At 40.3% G+C, this 22,169-nt stretch overlaps 1 protein-coding gene across 1 annotated transcript in view; it reads right to left on the bottom strand.

Moving 5' to 3' along the window:
* The window catches only part of LOC135219574 (polyamine-transporting ATPase 13A3-like), a 445,505-nt gene that overhangs the window by 345,705 nt on the left and 77,631 nt on the right, over positions 1 to 22,169 (bottom strand). The window contains exon 6 of the mRNA XM_064256451.1: positions 11,005 to 11,157. Within this exon, the coding sequence (XP_064112521.1) occupies positions 11,005 to 11,157 (153 nt within the window). The remainder of the gene's footprint in view (positions 1 to 11,004; positions 11,158 to 22,169) is intronic.

The following is a 22,169-nucleotide window of genomic DNA, read 5'->3' as shown; positions in this document are numbered from 1 at the left end:
TTGATTGAATATTACTAGACTGTAAGTGTTGTAGCTTACAATTGCAGTTTTCGACCATTTCTGTTGAGTTAAAGTTGACCGAAGGACGAATTTTTTCTATTCATCATTATTTATATGAAAATATTTCAAAATTGATAAAAGCTACAACCATGGGTTGTTATTTGTTGTATTCTACATGAAATTGCACACATTTTCATATATAAAAACTTTTATGTAAACGGCTAATTTAAAATTGTGCACATTACGACAATCGGACAAAAAAAAGAAAATTTGATTGATTTTTTCTGGAAGAGTTACCTACGCTGACGTAAGGAAAAATTTTTTTTTTTCAATTAGAATTCACCATAAATCTAAAATATTGTGCTAGAGACTTCCAATTTGGTTGCAAAATGCAAAGTAAATGATTGAATATAAATTTACTAGAATGTAATAGTTTTTAGCTTGCAATTGCGTGTTTTTACCATTTCGGTCGAGTCAAAGTTGACCGAAGGTTGAAATTTTGGCACTTATCGTTATTTATATGAAAATATTTCAAAACTGATAAAAGCTACAACCATGGGTTGTTTTTCGTTGTATTCTACATGAAATTGTGCACATTTTCATATATAAAATTTATTTAACGGCTAATTTGAAATAGTGCAAACATTACGACAATCAGACAAAAAAATTTACGATTTTTTTCGGAAGAGTTACCGCGCGGACGTAAGGAAAATGGTTTTTTTTTTATAAATTCACCATAAATCGAAATATTGTGCTAGAGACTTCCAATTTGTTGCAAAATAAAGGTAAATGATTGAATATTACTAGAATGAGATAGTTTTTGTTGCAATTGTTGTTTTTTTTCCTTTCTCGAGTCCAAAGTTGACCGAAGGTTGAAAATTTTGCACTATCGTCCATATTTATTGGGAAAATATTTCAAAACTGATAAAAGCTACAAACATGGGCTGTTTTTATTTGTATTCTAAATTAAATTGTGCACATTTCCATAAATAAAACTTTATGTAACGACTAATTTAAAATGGTGCAAAAATTACGACAATTGGACGAAAAAATTTATGATTTTTTTGGAAGAGTTACGAGCGGACGCAAGGAAAAAGTTTTTTCATAAATTCACCATAAATCGAAATATTTTGCTAGAGACTTCCAATGTGTTGCAAAATGAAGGTAAATGATTGATTATTACTATAATATAAGAAATTTAGCTTACAATTGTGTTTTTTGACCATTTTGGTAGAGTCAAATTTGACTGAAGGTTGAAATTTTGGCACTTATCATTATTTATATGAAAATATTTCAAAACTGATAAAAGCTACAACCATGGGTTGTTTTTGGTTGTATTCTACATAAAATTGCGCACATTTTCATATATAATACTCCATGTAACGGCTACTATAAAATGGTGCAAAAATTATGTCAAAGTGACAAAATAATTTCTGAGATGTGTCACTGATGCTTTTTAGTGCGAGAAGAAATAAATTCGCGCTTGCGCGCCTGGGTAACGATTGTTAACAAAACAATGCCTTGATCCGTGAGCTCCCAGCATCACCAAGAGCGTGATTCAAAAATTTTCCCCTAGTAGGCCTATAACTATTTTTCCGCGAATTTTTAAAAAAGTCGACATACCATACGTCCAATCGGCATACGACAGACAATTTTAGTCGATGTTTAATGTGTCCAATCGGCGTTAAAGGGTTAATTACACCTGACTAGTTAACAAACATTGAATGAAAATGACAAAAGAATCAAGAGTACTTCACCGATGGTACTCGAAACTCTCGATGAACGACGAAATCTAAACTCAAAGAAAGCTACAGCTCATGTCCCTCGTCGGAAGTCGGTAGCAATAAAATTGAGCTTCTTTGCCGAGTTGTTTACCTATTCCCCCGGTAGTGGGTGGGGTGCTGACCTACATTGAAACAAAAGAATCATTGCCGTGATTTTCAAATTGTTGCAGCCTATCGCGAAAAGCCTTTCGCTGTGAGGAGCTGCTGGATAACCTCCACGCATGAAGATGTAAGAAGCTCACCGCATTGTGGAAGCTCCTCACATGTGGTTGGCATACGAGGTCAAGGAGTGGCGTGTGATGGTAATTGCTTCCTAGCAAAGAAAGATAAAGGAAAGGAGAACGCATTTTCGAGAAGTTCGGCAGTAAGGAGGCTTTCGCGCCCGTGTTGGAGGCGCCTGCTCTCGCGGCTGTTCTGGAATCGTCGGGCGTGTTGTGGAGTGCAACACGCGCCAATGTGTCGGGAGAAATGCCGCGTTTTCTGATGCAATACCTCGTCTAGATTCATCTAGGGAGTCCTAGTAAACTCGGGAGTCTGTGACTCTCGCCGTAGGCTCCGCCCCGAGTGCCGTATAAATACGACGGAGGAAGTAGGAACAAACAGAGATCGTAGAAGAGAGACACCAGTTAGTCATAGAGAGATATCCTCAGTAAGAGCCACTGATCAGATTATCAGTGAGAGATCAGCAGCAGCAGAGATCATCCGTGAGAGATAAGAGAGAAAGGAACCGACGAAGGATCAGGAAAAAAGTTGCTTGAGAGTTGGTTGGATACTGGTCTAGTCGTCTTCAAGAGTGCACGTCCATGTTATCTCGATGTCGAGCAGACTTCAGAGAAGAAAAGGTCTTGCTAGGGGTTTTGGTGAGTTCCTGCCTTACAAGTAGACTATTTTCTGCAATACGGAGTCAAGAGGACGTCTGCATTCACTGTTTTCCTTTTGAGAAGCCATCTCCTCGAATTGCCAAATTGACTAGCAAGTATTTGAATTGCCTCACTGTTCCCCCAGTTCATGCAGTGTAAGATTCTATCTTTTTATGTAAATAGGAGATACCATTCTGCATTTACCTTTGTTAGTAAGCTTGTAAATAAACTTTTGTTGTGTTAGTGTTTCTTTCTATATTCATATCCCCAGTTTCAACTTTTGGTGTTGAAAGATTTTTTTTTATTTATTTCATATCGAACCTGAAGCGGACCTCCCTCAGAGGCCGTAACATTGTGTCGACCTTGGTCAGGATATTTCGACACCAAAACATGGCGGAAGCACTCTCGGAGTCTCTACCAGCAGAAGTAGAAGGTCCGGGTACCATTCTACGTGGGGCCATTTAAGCGCTACTAGTGTCATGGAGAGGGAAGGTGTGGATCGCACTCGATTCAACACCTGCCTGATCAAGCAAAATGGTGGAAAAGCATAGACGTTGAGGCCGTCCCAGGGGTGCTGGAACATGTCCACGAACACTACTGCCGGATCTGGAACAGGAGAGCAGTAAATTGGCAGCTTCCGATTTAGAGAGGTAGTGAACAGGTCTATCGTCGGGGAGCCCCCACAACCCACAAAGCCAAGACTTTATTCGCTATCCGAGGAGTCAAAGACCATTCGGAGCCAATGATCTGTCCTGCTCAGATTGTTCACCACAAAGTTCCGTTTGATAGGAATGAACCAAGCTGTCAACCCTATCGAGTTGAGAGCTGCCCATTCGTGAATCTGCACTGCTAGTTGGCATAGCTGTGGAGACAGTACTGCCTTAATGGTTCACATATGCCACTACGGTGGTGGTGTTGCTCATCAGCGCCACCGAGTGACCTGTCAGAAGAGACCTGAAGTACTGGAGTGCCAGGAAGGCAGCTCGAAGTCCCAGCACATTACTGGTCGGACATAGGCCTAAAGCCAGGTGTTGCAACAGGTCCGCGTTGTCCAGCCACCACTTGAGATCAGAGCGCCTGTTCTCCTCCACTGGGACTAGATTGTGAGGAGAATCCTGACTTTGCAACCAGCAGTTCTTCAGACCCCACTGAAAAGATTGAAGGTGCTTCCGACCGCTTGGAACAAGGCGTTCCACTGTGGCCAGATGTCCCAGCAACTGTTGCCACTGATGTGCTGGCAGCTGGGACTGCCGAAGGAGGGGCAGAGTGACACTTTGGAAGCGTTCCAGTCTTTCCGGGGTGGGAAAGGCTTTCCCTGCATAGGTGTTTAGGATCACACCGAGATACACCAGCTGTTGAGAGTGCTCTAGAGAGGACTTCTTGCGGTTCATCATGATCCCCAGATCGTGAAAAAACGTCAGAAGCCTGTCTCAGTGGAGACGAAGCAGTTCCACCGAGGGTGCCAGTATCAGCCAATCGTCTAGGTAACGAATAGGCAAATGCCCTGGTGATGAGCCCATGTCGACACTAGGGTGAACACCCAAGTGAAGACTTCTGTTGGAGCTGTGGAGAGACCAAAACATAGGATCTTGAATTGGAACACTGTCCGCTACAACAAGATGAAGATACTTCATGGACAACGGATGGAAGTATGCGTCTTTTAGGTCGACCATCACCATGTAATCCAGAGGATGAATGGCCTGTCTGACCGTGTTGGGGGTCTCCATGCTGAACGGGGTTTGCTGAACAAACTCGTTTAGGGCTGAGAGGTCGATGACTGGTCTCCAGCCTCCAGACACCTTCTTTACAAGAAAGAGTTGACTGAAGAAGCCTAGAAACTCGTCGAGGATCTCCTCGAGAGAATCCTTCCCCAGCATGTCCTGGACTTCTGCCTGAAGGGTAAGATCCTTTGTCGATCCCTGACGATAGGATGATGACGCTTTCGGGGGTCAAATCAGAGGAGGGGAAGAGTTAATGAAAGGAGAGTTGATGAAAGGGACGCAATACCCATGTCGGAGGACGGTCAGCATCCAATCCTTTGCCTCGTGGTACTGCCACCTTGTCCATCTGGCTTGCAGGCATCCCCCCACAGGTGGCAGAGTGGGGGGGAGTGCCCTCCTCACTGGTCACGGCGGACTCTCTTCCTTTTGCCGTGTTTGCCTCATCCTTGACCATTCCTGGTCGAAAAAGGCTGCTGACCTCTCGGCCGCCAAATGGTGGAGGCAGTGGGATAGGGATCAGCCCTGGCCGGAGGGTGAGAAACCCTCCTAGAAGGAGAACCAGGGCGACGTCGAGCAGAAGCAGAAACAGGAGGAGGTTGGGGCCGACGGAGGGATGCTGTGCAGTGCAGCAAAGAATCCTGGCTCGCTCTCCTGAAGTTCCCGACCACCTCGTTTACATCTGAAGATGGAAAGAGGGTGAATCTCTGAAGAGAGGCATTCCTCAGTTCAGTCACGTCCTGAGGGTCCACAGCTCGATCAAGCCTTGATGAGATGGCGTTCCTGCACTACAGCACCAGGTTGACCCAAAAGTTGGCAAGCCGGTGGACTAAGAACTCCATAGCCTTACCTCCTGACAAAACAAGGTCATGGAGCTAACAGGCCATGTCCGCTTGCATATCAGGCTGCTGTGGAGTCTCAGAGGTGGCAAGAAAGCCCACCAAGCTGCCCCAAAGGTCCAACCATGAAGCTGCTTGCAACGCCGCCATCGTGGTTTGTTCGAGCTGTGACATCTCCTGGGAACAGAGCGTCGAGGTTTGGTGTTGAAGTGTCTGGAGTGAAACTCCAGGTGCCAATGATGTTATAGTCGGGTTTATGGGCAAGGGTGAAGGCTCAGCTTCTTGGGCCACATAGTACTTCCTCTGCTTCTGGAAAGCAGAAGGGAGTAGCTTAGAGGACAGAGATGCCCGCAGTGAGTCCTTCCACGCTGAAACTTGCCTATCGACTTTGGTCAGAGCCTCCCTTGTCAGGGATAACAAGGGCAGCTCAAACCGGGACTGAGCACCCTGAGGGGCATGACAAAGAAGGTCGACTGCCAATGTACGGCCTTTTGGAGGAGTAGTTGGAGCTTCTCCTAGGTTGTTTACCTTCCGGATGAGACCGATGATCTCACAGAAAGTGGTTTCAGCTGCCACATCTTCTGGAACAGCTGGAGCAGCTGGTTCCAGAAGGTAGCCAGGTGAATCAGTTGCCTCGAGAAAATCATCCTCCCTCTGCATTGACGCACCCGGGCGTGAATGAAAGGGGTCCAGTCTTGAAGAAGAAGGCCGAGTCTCTAGTTGTTCATGAGGGGCAGCAGAAGGTCCGGGAGCCGAGGCCCCCAGAGCTACAGGAGCCCTTGGAGGCTCAGAATCGCGAGGGCGATTCTTTGCTGCCTTCTGAAGGCCCTTATGCCCCCGTCGGACAGCCACTTGCAAGAAGGGGGAAGGTGGAGTTGGAGGATGCCTGTCTGCTTCTGGTGAAGCTGGAGGAGAGAGGGGAGATGGAGCCCTCTCTGCAGCACTGTGGGAGCCCTGTCAGGAGGATCTCGGCTGGGTTCGAATTCGATAGGCGAGATATGATACTTCTCTCAAGGGAACAAGCACTCGAAGATCGAGAACCTCGAGAGGTTGGAGGTCTGAACTCGCAAGGAGGAGTCACAGGATGCCTTTGCTTCCAGAGCACCTCTCGCCTAGCGTTAAGCACTCGTGGCAGCTTAGGGATAATTAACCCCCTTAATTGCTCTCCCAACTTCCCAAGAGGAATAGGAAGGGGGGGCTGAAAGGTCATATGAAGGAGAAGGAGCCTGCTTGCGGCCTCAGGGAACGACCTCTGATTAACGGTGAAAGCCTATTTGGCTGCCTTCTGGAAGGCTGGGTTGCAGCTTTACGAGGATCCTGAGGTGGAGATGGGACCTCCAGAGGAGGAGCAGACGATGGAAGTTCCAAGGACGGGTACTCCGACTTGGACTTCTCTGTTTTTTGAGTCGAAACATTGAAAAAGACAAAGGAAAAAGGTTCTACAGGTGCGTTTGTATCTGCAGGAGCAAGAGCGCGTGTTGGTGTGGGCGCGCACACAAATTCTGAACACGAGTAAGTGCGTGTAGGCAAATGTCGCGCCGGGAGAACACAGAAACGCACTGGAGAGCGTTCTGAAGAAGGAGCGTGTCTAGGGAGTGATACTGGAGACCAAGAGAGCCTGTGGGAGTGTTTAGAAAAACACTCTAGTGATGCGCGTTGGCGCACACGGGCAGTGGTGTGTATGCTTATGCTGTTGCTGAGGCTGAGGTGAAGCAGCGCGGTGGGCAACGCGCGTTACAGGTGAGCACCGTCCAGAGGAAGCATACGCAAACCTGCGTGCTGTCGGAGTGCACTGTACTGGTTTAACAAGTCATGCATCAGGAAGGTGTCCTCACTGTATTTCTGCATGCACAGGTGTAGAAGGGGGCACGCGTTGGCACAATGTCCCTGAGAGGGAGAGACAGTGTCTCTGCGACCTCTCTCCAATGATGGCCCCTGTGCGTGTGCCAAAGCATCCCACACTGCAGGGGAGTGTGCAATTAGCGAAGCCTCCTATGCGTGTGCCGTAGCATTGTGCATTGAGGTGGAGAGTAAATCCAACAAAGGCTCCTTTGTGTGTGCCGTAGCATCGCACAAAAATGAGGGGCTTATGCATTAAGGTCTGGCAGGTCTCGAAGGAAAGCGCGTCAGCACGTCTCTGAGAGGAGTCTTTACTACTTCTTAAAGAGCCACTGCTGGCTCTCGAAGAAGGCGTGTCAGGAGGAGTCTGAAGACCTCATCCAGGGACAAGGTGAAGCTGCAGGGCCCACATCCCCAAAGGCAGGCAGACAGGAGGATGGGCCTGGTCAGCGTTGAAAAGAGCCTCTGCAGGGGAGGGCCCTGGGGGCTGCACCACAGAGGGAAGGGCATCTTCCTTAACAGCACGGGAGGAAGAGGATGACTCTTCCGAGGAGACTAAGGAGGGAGATGCAGCCCCAGAGGAAAGTGCCGACAAAAGTCTCTCCTTTGATGGCAGGCCAGGCAGTCCCAACGAAGACCACAAAACATGAAGGGCATCATCAACATGCACTGAAAACAAGGTTCATCCTTAGAAAGGCAGGCCTTCCCGTTTCACCAAGGGAAACGGGCAGGTCTCGCCCTTTCAAAGGCTGGCCAGGAGTTAAATTGTTGCTCTTATGCGCCTCACTCCTGGAGGAGTGAGACGCCGAAGGTCCCGAAGGACGAGTCCCTGACAAGGAAGCAGAAGGCCTGGGTCGTTTGGTCTTCGAGGAAGAACTCGAAGGCGAAGGATCCCTTTTCTTCTTCCTACTTTGCCGCCAGCGATACTCAACCCACTGGGCAGGCGACCAGGTACAACACTCCTCACAGGGGGATTCTGATGTACAGGAATGCCTCCTGCAAGGACAAAGGGAGTGAGGGTCTCTATCAATCCTGATCATGAAAGTCCCACCCCTACAGCACGGGACACCAGGGCAGGAACGCATAACCATATTGTCAGACATACTTGCATTTATCTAGAAAGAGAAAAAGAATGTTATGAATAATTTCAACAAGACAGGACGAGCGAAACAGAGAGGTCTTTCCTCGCTGCCAGCTGTAATCAAAGTGACGACTCAGTGGAGCTGGTGGGGAGTCAGTGCTTCCCCACAACTGGGCAGGTAACTACCGGCCCAGTACAGGTAGTGCTCGAGTTACGATAATTCGTTTTACGATAATCCGATGTTACGATGGGGTTAGCAATTAATACTAAAAAAAAAAAAAAAAAAAAAAAAAAGTTGAAAATGCGTATTTTTAAATTTCGCGCACAGCGAGCGCTGGCAGCAGCGTACTACGCTGTACGATATGTTGGCCGAGAGCGAGAGGCTGGCGTAGGTACAGCGGCAAAGAGTTCGACCTCACTTGCGCTCGTTTTGAACCAAGAAACATTAGGTCGGTGTTCGTTTGTGATTTGAGAGTTTTTTTAAGTACCGAAAATTAAAACAAAAAAACTATGTCTGCCAAACAACCAAATAGGTGTCCTGTCTGGTAGTGCAAAAAAGAAGAGGCAATCCATCACTTTGGAGCAGAAACTGAAAATAATAAACCAGCGTGAAGCGGGAAAGGCAGTCATGGTTATCGCACGTGACGAACGTTTATCGCAATCGACGGTATCCACCATCCTCAAGGACAAGAAACGCGTAATGGATGCTGTAAAGGCATCTGCTTCAGTTCATTCAACGGTTATATCAAAGAAGAGGATAGGGCCTTTGGAAGAAATGGAGCAATTACTGGTCACGTGGATGGAGGATCAAATACAAAAGCGTATGCCGCTCACCCTCTTAACCATTCAGACAAAGGCGCGCATGCTTTTTGAAGAGCTGAAGAAGAATTATTATGATGATAACCACAACAAAAGTTTTGCAGCAAGTGCTGGATGGTTTCGTCGTTTCAAGAACCGCCATAATTTTCACAGTGTGAAAATTTAGCGGTGAAGCAGCAAGCGCTGATGCCGACGGGGCCGCTAAATAAGGATGTTTTAAACGAGATCGTCGTTAATGAAGGCTACTTGCCAGAGCAAATCTTTAATGTTGACGAAACCGGACTTTATTGGAAACGTATGCCACAACGGTCCTACATCCACAAAGAAGCAACGGTGATGCCCGGGTTTAAGGCATACAAGGATCGATTGACTCTTCTGCTTGGGGGAAATGTGGCTGGGTATAAACTTAAGCCCTTTATGATTTATCACTCAGAAAATCCAAGGGCTTTAAAAAACATCGACAAGCAGACACTTCCTGTGCATTACCGTCATAATAAAAAAGCTTGGATGACTGCAATATTGTTCGAGGACTGGTTCGTTCATTGCTTCATTCCGGAAGTGAAAGATTATTGTAGAAAAAATAACATCCCCTTCAAAATTCTTCTGATTCTCGACAATGCTCCTGGCCACCCTCAGCACATCGGTAGATAGTATTAACGAGAATGTAAAAGTTGTGTTTCTGCCACCAAACACAACTTCTCTCATACAACCCATGGATCAGGGTGCTGTGGCTACGTTCAAGGCGTATTATCTTCGGAACACGTTTGCGCAGCTGTTCAGGCTACGGATAACGAGGAGAAAGATCTCAGAACTTTCTGGAAAGAATTTAGTGTTCTTAACTCCATTATGAACATTGGAAGGGCGTAAGGAGGTAAAAGAAAGAGTGTATGAATGGGGTCTGGAAAAATCTGCTGAAAGTGTATGTGAACTCGTTTAAAGGTTTCGATCAGAATGAAGAAGAAGTGGAAATCAATAAAAAGATCTTGATACTTGGGAAAAGTTTAGATTTAGAAATTGACGAGGAAGATATCCAAGAACTTATAGATGTGCAAGATGTAGAGCTAACGCAGAGGATTTAATTGCACTTGCAGAAGAGAAAAAAAAAAGCAGAAGAGGAAGAAGAAATAAAAGAGCCGGAGCGAACGTTTACGACTAAAAAACTGGCAGAGGCGTTTGCTTTATTTGATCAAGGACTGAAACTTTTAAGTGAAATGGATGGGGACGAGGAACGGTTTGCCAAAGTTCAGAGGGCTCATCAAGACAGTGTTGCATGTTACCGATTAATTTATGAAGAACGAAAAAAACGCACTGTGCAACCTACAATGGATTTTTTCTTCAAGAGAACGACTCCAGTGCATTCCGCTTCCCCCAGCCCTACCCCCTCACTTGAGACTCGATCCTGTACGTCTCGGAACAGTTGTTTCCTCGAGACACCTGAACTTACAGAAGAAGAAATTTTATCTGAGGAAGAGCGAATTGATGATCCTGCTGCTTTATCATCATCCTCCTCTTCCGATCTTTAGTATAGTAGCCATGAACAGCCTGACACCGATCACGTATGCCGACAACGGACCGAATCTTGGTGAGTACCCTTTACGCTACAGTCTGATCCTTGTTCTTATTATTAAGTTTCTTTTTATACTTAATTATCGTAAATCAATCTGCATTGAAACACCCGAACTAGCTGATATTAATAATTACTATACCTTATATGTATAGGTATACTGTGTAGTGTAGGCTAATCTTCCATATATGTGTATATAGCCTAGCCTATATGGTACTGATTAACTTAGTGTAGGCTAGGCTATATCCGAGATACGATTTTCTCAACTTACGATGGGTTTTTTTGGAACCTAACCCCATCGTAAGTAGGAGAATACCTGTAGTTAACTACCTCAGTAAAGAAAAGAATGTATTAGCTGGTAGTTTCAGCTGAGCTGCAATCTATCCTAAGTAAAGGACAGAAGGTTTGTATACAGTGTAGGAACAAACTCAAATAACAGAAACACTCTGGGCAAATATTTGCATGCAAATTCCAGCCAACTACTCATTATGTAATGATACCTTTGCATCTGTTCCTCAAGAGAAAACCCACGGAAATCAGTAAGTAGGGAACTTATGCAGGTGTTGTTATCGTAGCCACGTAAGCACACAAATGTCTTCTTAAAAGGCATCCAAAGGTACCTGATATGCTGATATACAAAATAACGCATACACCTGAAATAAAAGTAGTATTTATATACCTGGTATAAAATGGCAATATTACAATGTGTACAGGATATTCCACATCTACAAAAAAGCATTAAAAAATAAACTTTTAACAAGGTAGACCAACAAAACAGGAAACTCATCAGACTTTTGGTTCTATTTAGGAAAAGTAGAATGTAAAAATTACTAGCAGAACTAATCAATTTAAAAGGTTAAAATTGTGATATAAAGTAATCAATAAATTATGCAACTAATTTGAAGTCCGCAGTTGCCTTGTTTCAAACAGAAAATAAAGAATAACTCATCTTCTACATGCGCTCAGGGCTACATATTCTTAAAGCCCTTATACATACAGTAACTACAAATTATTTTACATTCACAGTATTTATCATGTACATAATACAATAGAGGTTCACTAAGTACAAAATGCTTACAAGTCTACACTAATATCAAGCATGTCCACCATACTTATGGATATATCTCCCAATTTTACCTAATTCTGTCTTGATGACCCACTGCATTCTTGACTAGACTTTTAAGTCGACTAGTGTCATGAAATACACTCTATTTTAGTTGGTAGAGTACCAGAGAGATATATTTGAATATTCTATCGAAGCAAGCTGCACTGCATGCCTATGTCTCGAGGTGACATCTCATATTACATATAATAATACAGAATCTCAAATGACTAGTAATCAGTCTCAGCTGTCTGTGTCTCAGGTTCATACCTGTGCCATATCAAGAAGTCCCTGTCCCAGGTTCCTGTTGCAAGACCTTAGGTTGCAGCCAAACAAGCACAGTATAAACATTACAATTTGTATTTAAGTTTTGCAAGTTCATCACCTGCAGGTTGTCTTTTGCTTTGTTGTCAATGGAATCATCAGCTTGCAATCACTTCCCCATATTAGTTTGATCACTAAATGAAGAAAGATGGGGAGTGATGGCTTTAATCACTCAATCATCTTGATTATAACTTCTAACCTCTCAACACGTTGACTGTGATGAGCTCCATGTATAGTTCCCAAGGGACTCTCTTTAATTAGTGGAGTGTACCATACATGATACATTTACTTAGAATTATATTTAATTTAAAAAAAAACTTTATTTTCATTAAAAGAATATTGTATTATATGGGAAAACAAATAAATTAACCTAGAGCATTAACTAAACACTTCACTTATTACTGTAAATAATACTTTCTATATGATGGCAAAAGAACAAACATCTTCTATTACTCTTTTCATTTTCCAATAACAGAAAAATCAAAAGGCAAAAAATTATATAAGATCAAGAGAATTTACTCATTTTCATTTTATATTATATTAATCAGGAATACAAAGAAAAAATATATTTTTATAATTTGTTTTACTTATATAAAAAAAAAAAAAAGTTTCCTTTTGTTGAAAAATGTACTTTTGTCCATAAAAGGGAGAAAAGGATTGGGTACACTTTGAAACCCTCTTAAACACCTACTGTACGTAACCATATGTAAGGCACCAGCACTACCTAAATTGAAAATAAGCATGCTTTTCAAAGATAGTTAAAAATCTGCAAAAAAATTAATTGCAAGTCAACAATGAGGCTCCTCCCTTTAGACAAGGAATACATTTAGTAACATCTGTCAAAAATAACAACTTAGAAAAATAAGGGAAAGCTATGCTAGCAAGGCTATAAATAAAGTAACTTGGTTAAACATGGTTACCACTTCTGAAAAGGAAAGGTAATTTGGAAGGAAGAACTAAAAAATATACCAGCTGTTTCTCTTACACCTTTGATTCAGGAGTTGATTTATGAGCTTCAGTCTATCTGACATGTCTGTGCTCTTATTAGCAAACCTATATATTATACCCATACAGTGATAAAAGTAAGTATACGTATTGTTGTTGTCAAGACGAATAGCTATGTACAAAATTACATAAACCAGATATTCACCAATATTTGTAATACATCACTATCAATACTTTTAATAAGTGCAATACAGTTAACCTCCACCTATTCCCAGTTCAGGATTCGTGGCTTCACCAATTCGCAGATTTTTCTCTGGAACTTATCTCAAAATTATTAAAGGAAAATTGGGTAATATGGGGATGTACAATAATTCACTAATTACTGTATTTTAATGTTATTTTTGTGACTAAATAAATTTTCTATGAAAAAAATTATTTACTAATTTTCAAATATTAATATTGGTGTAAATACAGCCAAATATTAATAAAAAAAAATTTTCAATGCATATTCAAAGAGCAAATGTATTTCTTGAGTCAGAGAGACCTTACATTACCTTACGGACCTTACATCTTGTTTGGGTTGCCCAAGGTCCCTCAGTGTGAGGCACCTCTAATGTCTACCAGAGAATTGCTAATGCATCTTCTGGTATATTTTGCATCTTCCAATCTTGGATGGTCTGGGATGCAGCTTAGATATTTGTCGAGCTTATTCTTAAACAAATCTACGCTCACTCCTGATATATTTCTCAGATGAGCTGGCAAAGCATTGAATAGACGCTGCATTGTCGATGCTGGTGTGTAGTGGATTAATGTCCTGTGTGCTTTCCTTAGTTTTCCTGGTATAGTTTTGGTCACTATTAATCTACCTCTGCTTGCTCTTTCTGATTCTTTTAGCTCCATGATGTTTTCAGCATAAACTCCCTATTTGCGCAATATCCTTTTGGTAGTGTGGGTACCATATCATATTCCAATATTCAAGTGGGCTACGTACGTACGTTTCATAAAGCATAATCATGTGTTCAGCTTTTCTTGTTTTGAAGTGCCGTAATAGCATTCCCATTTTTGCTTTGCATTTTTCCAATAGAATTGCTATTTGATCATTGCATAACATGTTCCTATTGAACATCACACCAAGGTCTTTAACAGCTTCCTTATTAGTGATTGTCTCATTATTAGGTCCCCTATATGCATGTAGCTTTCTTTCTCTATCTCCATAATTTATTGATTCAAATTTATCAGAGTTAAATACCATCATATTTACCTCTGCCAATTCATATACTACTTTGTTAAGGTCTCTTTGTAGCGCATTCCCATCTTCATCACAAGTAATTTCTCTACTTATTCTTGTGTCATCAGCGAAACTACTCACTACCGAGCCCTTAACATTACTGTCTATGTCTTCAATCATAATAACAAACAGCAATGCAGCTAACACCATACCTTGTGGCACACCGGATATTACCTTAGCTGCATCCGATTTCTCATCGTTTGCAATGATTATCTGTTTTCTGTTGTGAAAATATTTTTTTATCCATCTTCCTACTTTGTCCACTATATTATGTTTTCTAATTTTCTTTGCTAATATATTATGGTCTACCTTGTCAAAAGCTTTTGCAAAGTCTAGATAAACAACATCTGTTTCTTTTTCATTTATCATATTTCTATAGATATGCTCGCGGTGGACTAACAGTTGGGTTTGTGTACTTTTTCCGGGTACAAAACCATGTTGTCCTATATTAAACAAATTATTTTTTATTAAATGTTTCATAATATTTTTCTTCATTACCCTTTCATACACTTTCATAATATGTGACGTTAGACTCACAGGCCTATAATTACTTGCCTCTAATCTTGATCCACTTTTGAAAGTAGGGGTAATATATGCTAATTTATGCTTGTCATAAATCTTGCCTGTATCTACACTTTGCCTTAATAATATTGCAAGCGGCTTTATGATAGAATGAACTACTTTCTTTCACAAAATGGTAGGGACACCATCTGGTCCAGCTGCTGATCCATTTTTAATTTCATTAATAGCCTGCCCAATATCAGCTTCATTAATATCTATGTCTGATAAATATTCACTATTTTCATCCCTTATTTCTGTATCATTAACTTCATTATCAATTCTAGGGGTAATTTCTCTCTTATATCTTTCTGCTAATACGTTGCATATTTCCTTTTTATCATTCGTTAATTTCCCTTCATTTCTTAGAGGGCCTATTTCTATTCTTCTCTTTTTTTTACATACGAGTACAATAGTTTGGGGTTTTGCTTGATATTTACTAGGGTTTTTTCTTCCAAGTCTCATTTTTCATTTTTTTTTTTTTACTTTACAGTGACCCCTCCGTATTCGCGGGGGATGTGTACCAGACCCCCCCGTGAATAGTTAGAACCCGCGAATGTTTGGAACCCCTATAAAAATGCTAAAAACAGCCTATTTTGTTAGTTAAAACTCTAGAAAAAACCACTAAAAATGTTCATATTTGGTTTTTTTAATAGTTTTATGATGAAATTGATCATAAACCAGGAATTTGTGGATATTTCTCATAGAAAAATACCGTGAATGTGTGAATTTTCTGCGAATAATGCGGGAAAACGTTCCCGAGAGAAATCCGCGAATGTGTGAGTCCGCAAATCCGGAGAACGCGAATACGGGGGGTCCACTGTATAATCTTTTGTTCTGCATTTTCTATCTTACTTTTTAGTTCCATCACTTTCAATGCATTCTTTTCTTTTGCAAGACCTTTTTTCCACTTTCTGATTTTTTGGAACAAGATCCTTCTGTCTCTTGGTATGCATGACTGATGTTTACCTTTCTTCTTTGTTATATATTTATCCACTATTTTCTCTAGTATTTTATATAATATATCTGTATTTACCTGTATATCATCACTTACGAATATGTTATCCCAATCTTTGTTTAGTTCTTCATTATTTCTGACAATTTTATATTCTTACTATAGAAATTGTATTTTCCATATCCTTCCCACTTTTTCATCTCTTGCTTATCTCTGTTTTCACTCACTTTGGAACGGACTGTTAACTCTATGATATTACGGTCTGAAATACTTGCATTATAAACTATTATTTCTTTAACATAATTCACCTCATTCACAAATACTAGGTCTGAAATATTTTCCTTCCTTGTTGGCAGGTAATTTATTTGTTGAATGTTGTGTTCTAGTAGCATATCTAATAGCTTTTTGAATTGTTTCTTATCTTCTGCACTACTATTACTCTCTTTTTTTGTATGTATAAATACAACCACAATCTCCTATTCCTCCTTTTCAATCTACGAAATTTAAGTTAAAGTCTCTAGATAGGAGTATAGTCCAGTCTTTGTGATTTCTACACATACGTACAGGTAGTTGTCGACTTACAACCTATGCGAGTTACGTCTGATCGACTTTACAACCACTCGTAACGGGAAAATGGTGTACGACAGCTTTTCCCCAAGCTTCCGCTTCTCCACACATGCAGCTCGCTTCGCTGCCGCTGCTCACTCAGTGTAAACAGCGTCCTGCTACCATGCCCATCCTCCGTGTCTGTTTACTTATAGTATCTTGTGTTTCAGATAATTTTTGAAAATGTCTGCCAAGAGGAAATTGTCATTATCTATTCCTCAGCCTGCCAAGAAGGAAAGAAAGGCCATTGACCTGGACACAAAAATGACAGTGATAAAACAGTTTGAAGGAGGAAAGACGGTTAATGTGATCGCACGTGATATGAAGTTATCGCACTCTACTGTGTCTACGATTCTGAAAGACAAAGAAAGGATTCGTGAAACTGTGAAAGGTTCTGCACCCATGCGATCGACTGTGATTACAAAGCAACGTACCGGGCCTATCCATGAAATGGAAAAATTGTTGAACGTTTGGATGAAAGATCAAATTAAAAAACGAACACCGTTAAGCCTTTTTACCGAGCAGATGAAGGCTAGAAGTCTGTTTCAGACTTTGAAAGAACGTGCTGGAGAAGACTACAATCAAGAATTTTTGGCAAGTGTTGGCTGGTTCAAGAGGTTCATGAACAGATTCCAAACGCATAATGTTCAAGTGACTGGAGAAGCAGCTAGTGCAGATGAGGAAGGAGCTAGCAAGTTTGTCAAAAATCTGGATGAAATAATTAGAGATGAACGATATCTTCAGGAGTAGATTTTTAATGTGGCTGAAACTGGGTTGTTCTGGAAACGAATGGCAGCACGCACTTACATCCACAAAGAAGCCAAAAGCATGCCAGGTTTTAAAACATTTAATTTCAGGCTGACTCTGCTGCTTGGTGGGAATGTCACAGGATTCAAGCTGAAGCCTTTCCTAATTTATCACTCTGAAAACCCACGAGCGTTCAAGAATGTAAACAAGCACGCTTTGCCTGTTTACTTTCGCTCTAACCGTAAGGCATGGATGACTCAGCCACTTTTTGAAGACTGGTTCCTTAACTGTTTCATTCTTCTAATGCGTGAATACTGTTTTGAGAAAAATATTCCTTTCAAGATTTTACTGCTACTGGATAATGCACCTGGACATCCACCTCACTTAGATGATCTCAATCCCGATGTGAAAGTGATTTTTTTACCACCAAACACCACTCCAATTCTTCAACCTATGGACCAAGGTTCGATTGCTGCATTTAAGGCAAACTATCTCCGAACCACCTTCGCCCAAGCCATATCTGCTATAGATGCCTACTCAGAACTAACCCTGCAAGAATTTTGGAAAGAGTATAATATTCTTCAGTGTATTAAGAATCTGTCTGCCGCCTGGGAAGCTGTGACAGAGAAGTGTATGAATGGCATTTGGAAAAAGTTTTAAACGTTGTGTGAATACTTTTGCTGGATTTGAGAGTGAACCAGAACTAGAATTGATACGGGAAAAAATAGTGAAACTGACGAAAGAGCTTTCCTTGGAGTGTAAAATGGAAGATATTGAGGAATTGTTAGACCAAGATTCCGAAGAACTTACAAATGAAGAGCTGATGGAATTGGAAGAAGAAAGAAGAGAAGCAGAGAAGGAAGAAGAGTTGCCAGAAAGGAAATTCACCACTAAGGGATTATCAGAAGGTTTAGCCAAACTGAATAAACTCCTTGCTCATTTTGAAGAAATGGACCCAAACATTGAAAAGTTTGCAAAGATTGAAAGGATGGTACACGACGCGTCTAGTCCATATCATGAAATTTATGACGAAAAAAAGAAGCAAGCAATACATACCAAGCTAACCATGTTTTTCAAAAGAACAACTCCTCCTGCCACACCGAGCGTTGCCCCAGCTGATGATGCCGACAACCCACAGACAAGCACCAGTGATGCCAGCAGTCAATAAGTTTTTAATTTTGATGTACTAGTTTTCAATTGTATTTTTGTATGTACATACGTATGTTTTTTTTGCATCTGTATTTTATATTTTTTTATATTTTCCACAATAAACCAATTGTACTGTAGCAAGCAGTGTTTGAATCAAACCTGACAAACGTAGCAATAAGAAATAGTATGATGTGTAGCGAAACGGGTTCGACTTTTAACTTCACAAAAGTACGTAACCTATGACACGATGTGATGTGTAGAAAGAAGGCACAAATGGTATAAAAATTTAAAGAAATCATAACAACAATGAAATATGATAGTGTCTAAACAAAAATAAAAAGATTGCAAAATTACTTAACTTGAGCAGCCTGACATCCTCAATTAGGTAAGTAATGCCGATGTCGGTCCGAATCTGATTCCCATTTTGTGACCAATTTTTCTTTTCTATGATATCATAGTCAGAATGCTTTGAACATCCAAAATTGGCTGATACATTACTGAATTATACCGTATAATATGCAGTAGTATACTGTAGGCTCATCATCGTATGTATACACGAGGCTAACTTGTTAAATGTTACTCAATTTCTCTTTGTACTGAACTATTATAAGCAAAGGTGCATTGAACCTAGAGAATTTGCCAAAATTAATAATGACTATGCCATAGATGTATGCTGTGTAGTGTAGGCTAGGCTACCTAGATGTAAAGATGGTACTGATTACCCTAGGGTAGGCTAGGCTAGCCTAATATTCTTTCGGTAAATTAACATTGGCTGACTTACGTCCAAATCGATTTACGACTGGTTGGTCGGAGCCAATTGCAGTCGTAAGTCGACAACTACCTGTATCATCCAATTTTTCTATTTTTGTGTAAAACTCTTTAGTATTAGGGGGTCTATATATTATGATGTTCATTAATTTTTCAGATTTAAATTCTACCGCTATTAATTCACATTCTGAGTTACTATATTTCTCATATATTTTTCCTTGATTTATGTCTCTCCCATATATCATAGTTCCCCCTTGATTCCTATTTTTTCTATCTGATCTATAAGTTTTGAACCCCTTTATCTGATCATCATTACCAGTCTCTTGGGAATACCAGGTTTCACTTATATTCTTTATATCTATTTTTTTTCAGTTTGGGTTAGTTTATCTAAGAACTCTATTTTCCTTTTTGAGTTACTCGTAACTAAACCCTGTGCATTCATCAGTATAATGGTTTGCGTGTTATCCCCATCATCTAATATGGGTAATAATAAGGATTTTCCCATGTCTCTTTCCTGTTCTGGTATGTTGTTCTTTTCTTCATTTCTAGAAATTCTGACATTAAAAAAATCCCACTTTTCCAATACATTTGATCTTCCTTTTCATAATTATTAATTTTGTGCATGAATCTGCAATTATCTCCATATCTGCACCATCCCCAGGCATCGTAAATACATTGCTTGTTCATTGCACTGCATGTTGGAGCTGATGCTTGCATTCTCAATGCTGACATTCCATAGCATGGTGATGGCTTGTTTTTTTCCTTCACCTCATGTTCTTTGTTCCTTTCTTTATTTGTTTCTTTTTTTTATTTTGGATTTTATTATTTAATTGATATTGATTCATGGCTACAGGGTGCATATATTTACATTTTTGTTGAACTTACATCCTTTTTCTTCTTTTAAGTTTTTGCATATTTATGGATGTAGATCTCTGCATTCATCCTCATAGATAGAGAGAGAGAGACGAGAGAGAGAGATGAGAGACGAGAGAGGGGAGAGAGAGGAGCGAGAGAGAGAGAGAGAGAGAGAGAGAGAGAGAGAGAGAGAGAGAGAGATATTTTTAAGCTTTGCACTCATAATAAACTGGTTTCCTCTCCCCTCTGTACAAGAGGGACCTCCTTATTGAAATAATATTAAACTGATATTAAAATATTACAATGATATTGGAATGATATAATATTTCAGTACAGCATTTTAGGATAATAGTTTAACATATATACAAGTAACCATAACATCAGTTCTCTCTCTCTGAAGTTATTCTCTCTTTTCCCAGTAATTCATGAATAATTTTGCTCGTGATAAATAACATAAGGTAACCCCCAATCTCTCTCTCTCTCTCTCTCTCTCTCTCTCTCTCTCTCTCTCTCTGTACTTTATATCATTTAATCAAATATGAATTACTATATCATTAAAAATATTAAACAAATTCCAGGAAGTTCACAAAGCCATCATTCAATGAGTGCAATCATACATATGTACATGTTACAATTTCTTTATTGTTTTGATGTAGGCTCCAAGACAACATGCTATTGGCTGGAGGAGTTGGAAGCAGCCAGTCACAAAGGTTGTAGCAAACCTCTCTCTCTCTCTCTCTCTCTCTTCTCTCTCTCCTCTCTCTCTCTCTTTTCTCTCTCTCTTTCTCTCTCTCTCTCTCTCTCTCTCTCTATCTCTCCTCTCTCCTCTCTCTCTCTCTCCCTCTCTCTCTCTCTCTCTCTCTCTCTCTCTCTCTCTCTCTCTCTCTCTCTCTCTCTCCATGATGACACACTATTGGTTGGGAGGGTTGGGAACTGCCAATCATAAAGCTTGTAGCTAGAAATGTTTTATGTTTATGTAACACATATTTATTACCGTATATTTCGGCGTATAAGTCGACTCTTTAGCCCCAGAAAATCATGCCAAAATTAGGGGGTCGACTTATCTAACGGTAACAAAAAGTGAATCTTTATTATTTTGGCATATTGGTACAGGAATCCAGGCTTTACAGTTGGCTAATAACAATCACAGCCTTGTTGAGGTAACTATGTATGTAAATACCAGTATTAAAAACATTTCACACTGTAATACGACAATAATAATACATTAGAACATCCATTACCTTAAATAAAATGAAAAAAATCAAAGTAACTTGAAGAAACCAAAATCGCACAGCAAGTGTAAACATTGCGTAGTCATTTGTAGTACCGTAGTTGAGAAGGATGCGTTCACTCTTGACAGTTTTGTATTTACCCGGGTATTGTTCTATAACATTTATGGTATGACATCTTTATTTATCACATAAAATAAAATACATATTTACCATTAAATACAATTTTCTTTATTTAAAAATCTTCAAAATTACTTGAGTCATCGTCACTTGAATTAAACAATTCATCAAACATTAACTTGAGTGGCAGTTTGTACATACATATATACGTAGGTTGTTATGCAGCGTTAGTTAGCGCTTTGATTGTTTACATTACACTCGAGTAACGTATCTTTCGTTTCGTCATTTCTAATCATATTTGCAGGTATTCATCTTTCATATGTTACACAGATTTGTTAATATACCGAGTATATTACCTGTATTTCATATGGTAAGTAGAGCAACATATGCACCGTAATAACATTCAGGTTATTTTATATGATAAGTTTTACCCTGCTGCTTATTTTGAGCGTATGGTTGCCCTCACATTTTATAGGTCGACTAATATACCCGATACTAGTTAAAATCGTAAAAATTTACTCAGAATAGGGGGGTCGACTTATCTTCCGGTCGACTTATACGCCGAAATATACGGTAATTATGTATAGTTTTATAAAATTATTATGCAATGTTACTTTAATTTTTCATATTTTCCATGCTATAATTACAACTTTTTGCATTTCAGTAACTAGGAATATACTATAGTAAAACAGTAAATTAAGAAAGATTTCAGCATAGTTCTATGGAATTCCCATAGTAGATAAGTGGGCGACGGGTGTAGCCCTAACTGTCAATCATTTTGACATACTGACATGAAGGGTCTAGCCAAAATACCCTCTCTCTCTCTCTCTCTCTCTCTCTCTCTCTCTCTCTCTCTCTCTCTCTCTCTCTCTTTATGAGAGAAAATGGATGTGCCTGAATACAGGGGTAACTTGGATAGTTTTCACACTTAGTTGAAAGCCATATATTTTTAAGAGTAACCTTGTAAGATGGCTTTGAAATGATAAAAGTGTTTTAGGAGGATAGTTTAAGGCAAATTT

The sequence above is a fragment of the Macrobrachium nipponense genome, chromosome 1, assembly GCF_015104395.2.
Source record: "Macrobrachium nipponense isolate FS-2020 chromosome 1, ASM1510439v2, whole genome shotgun sequence".
Lineage (NCBI taxonomy): Eukaryota > Metazoa > Arthropoda > Malacostraca > Decapoda > Palaemonidae > Macrobrachium > Macrobrachium nipponense.
The sequence above is the reverse complement of the archived record's forward strand: the minus strand, read 5'-3'. Positions and strand labels throughout refer to the sequence as shown.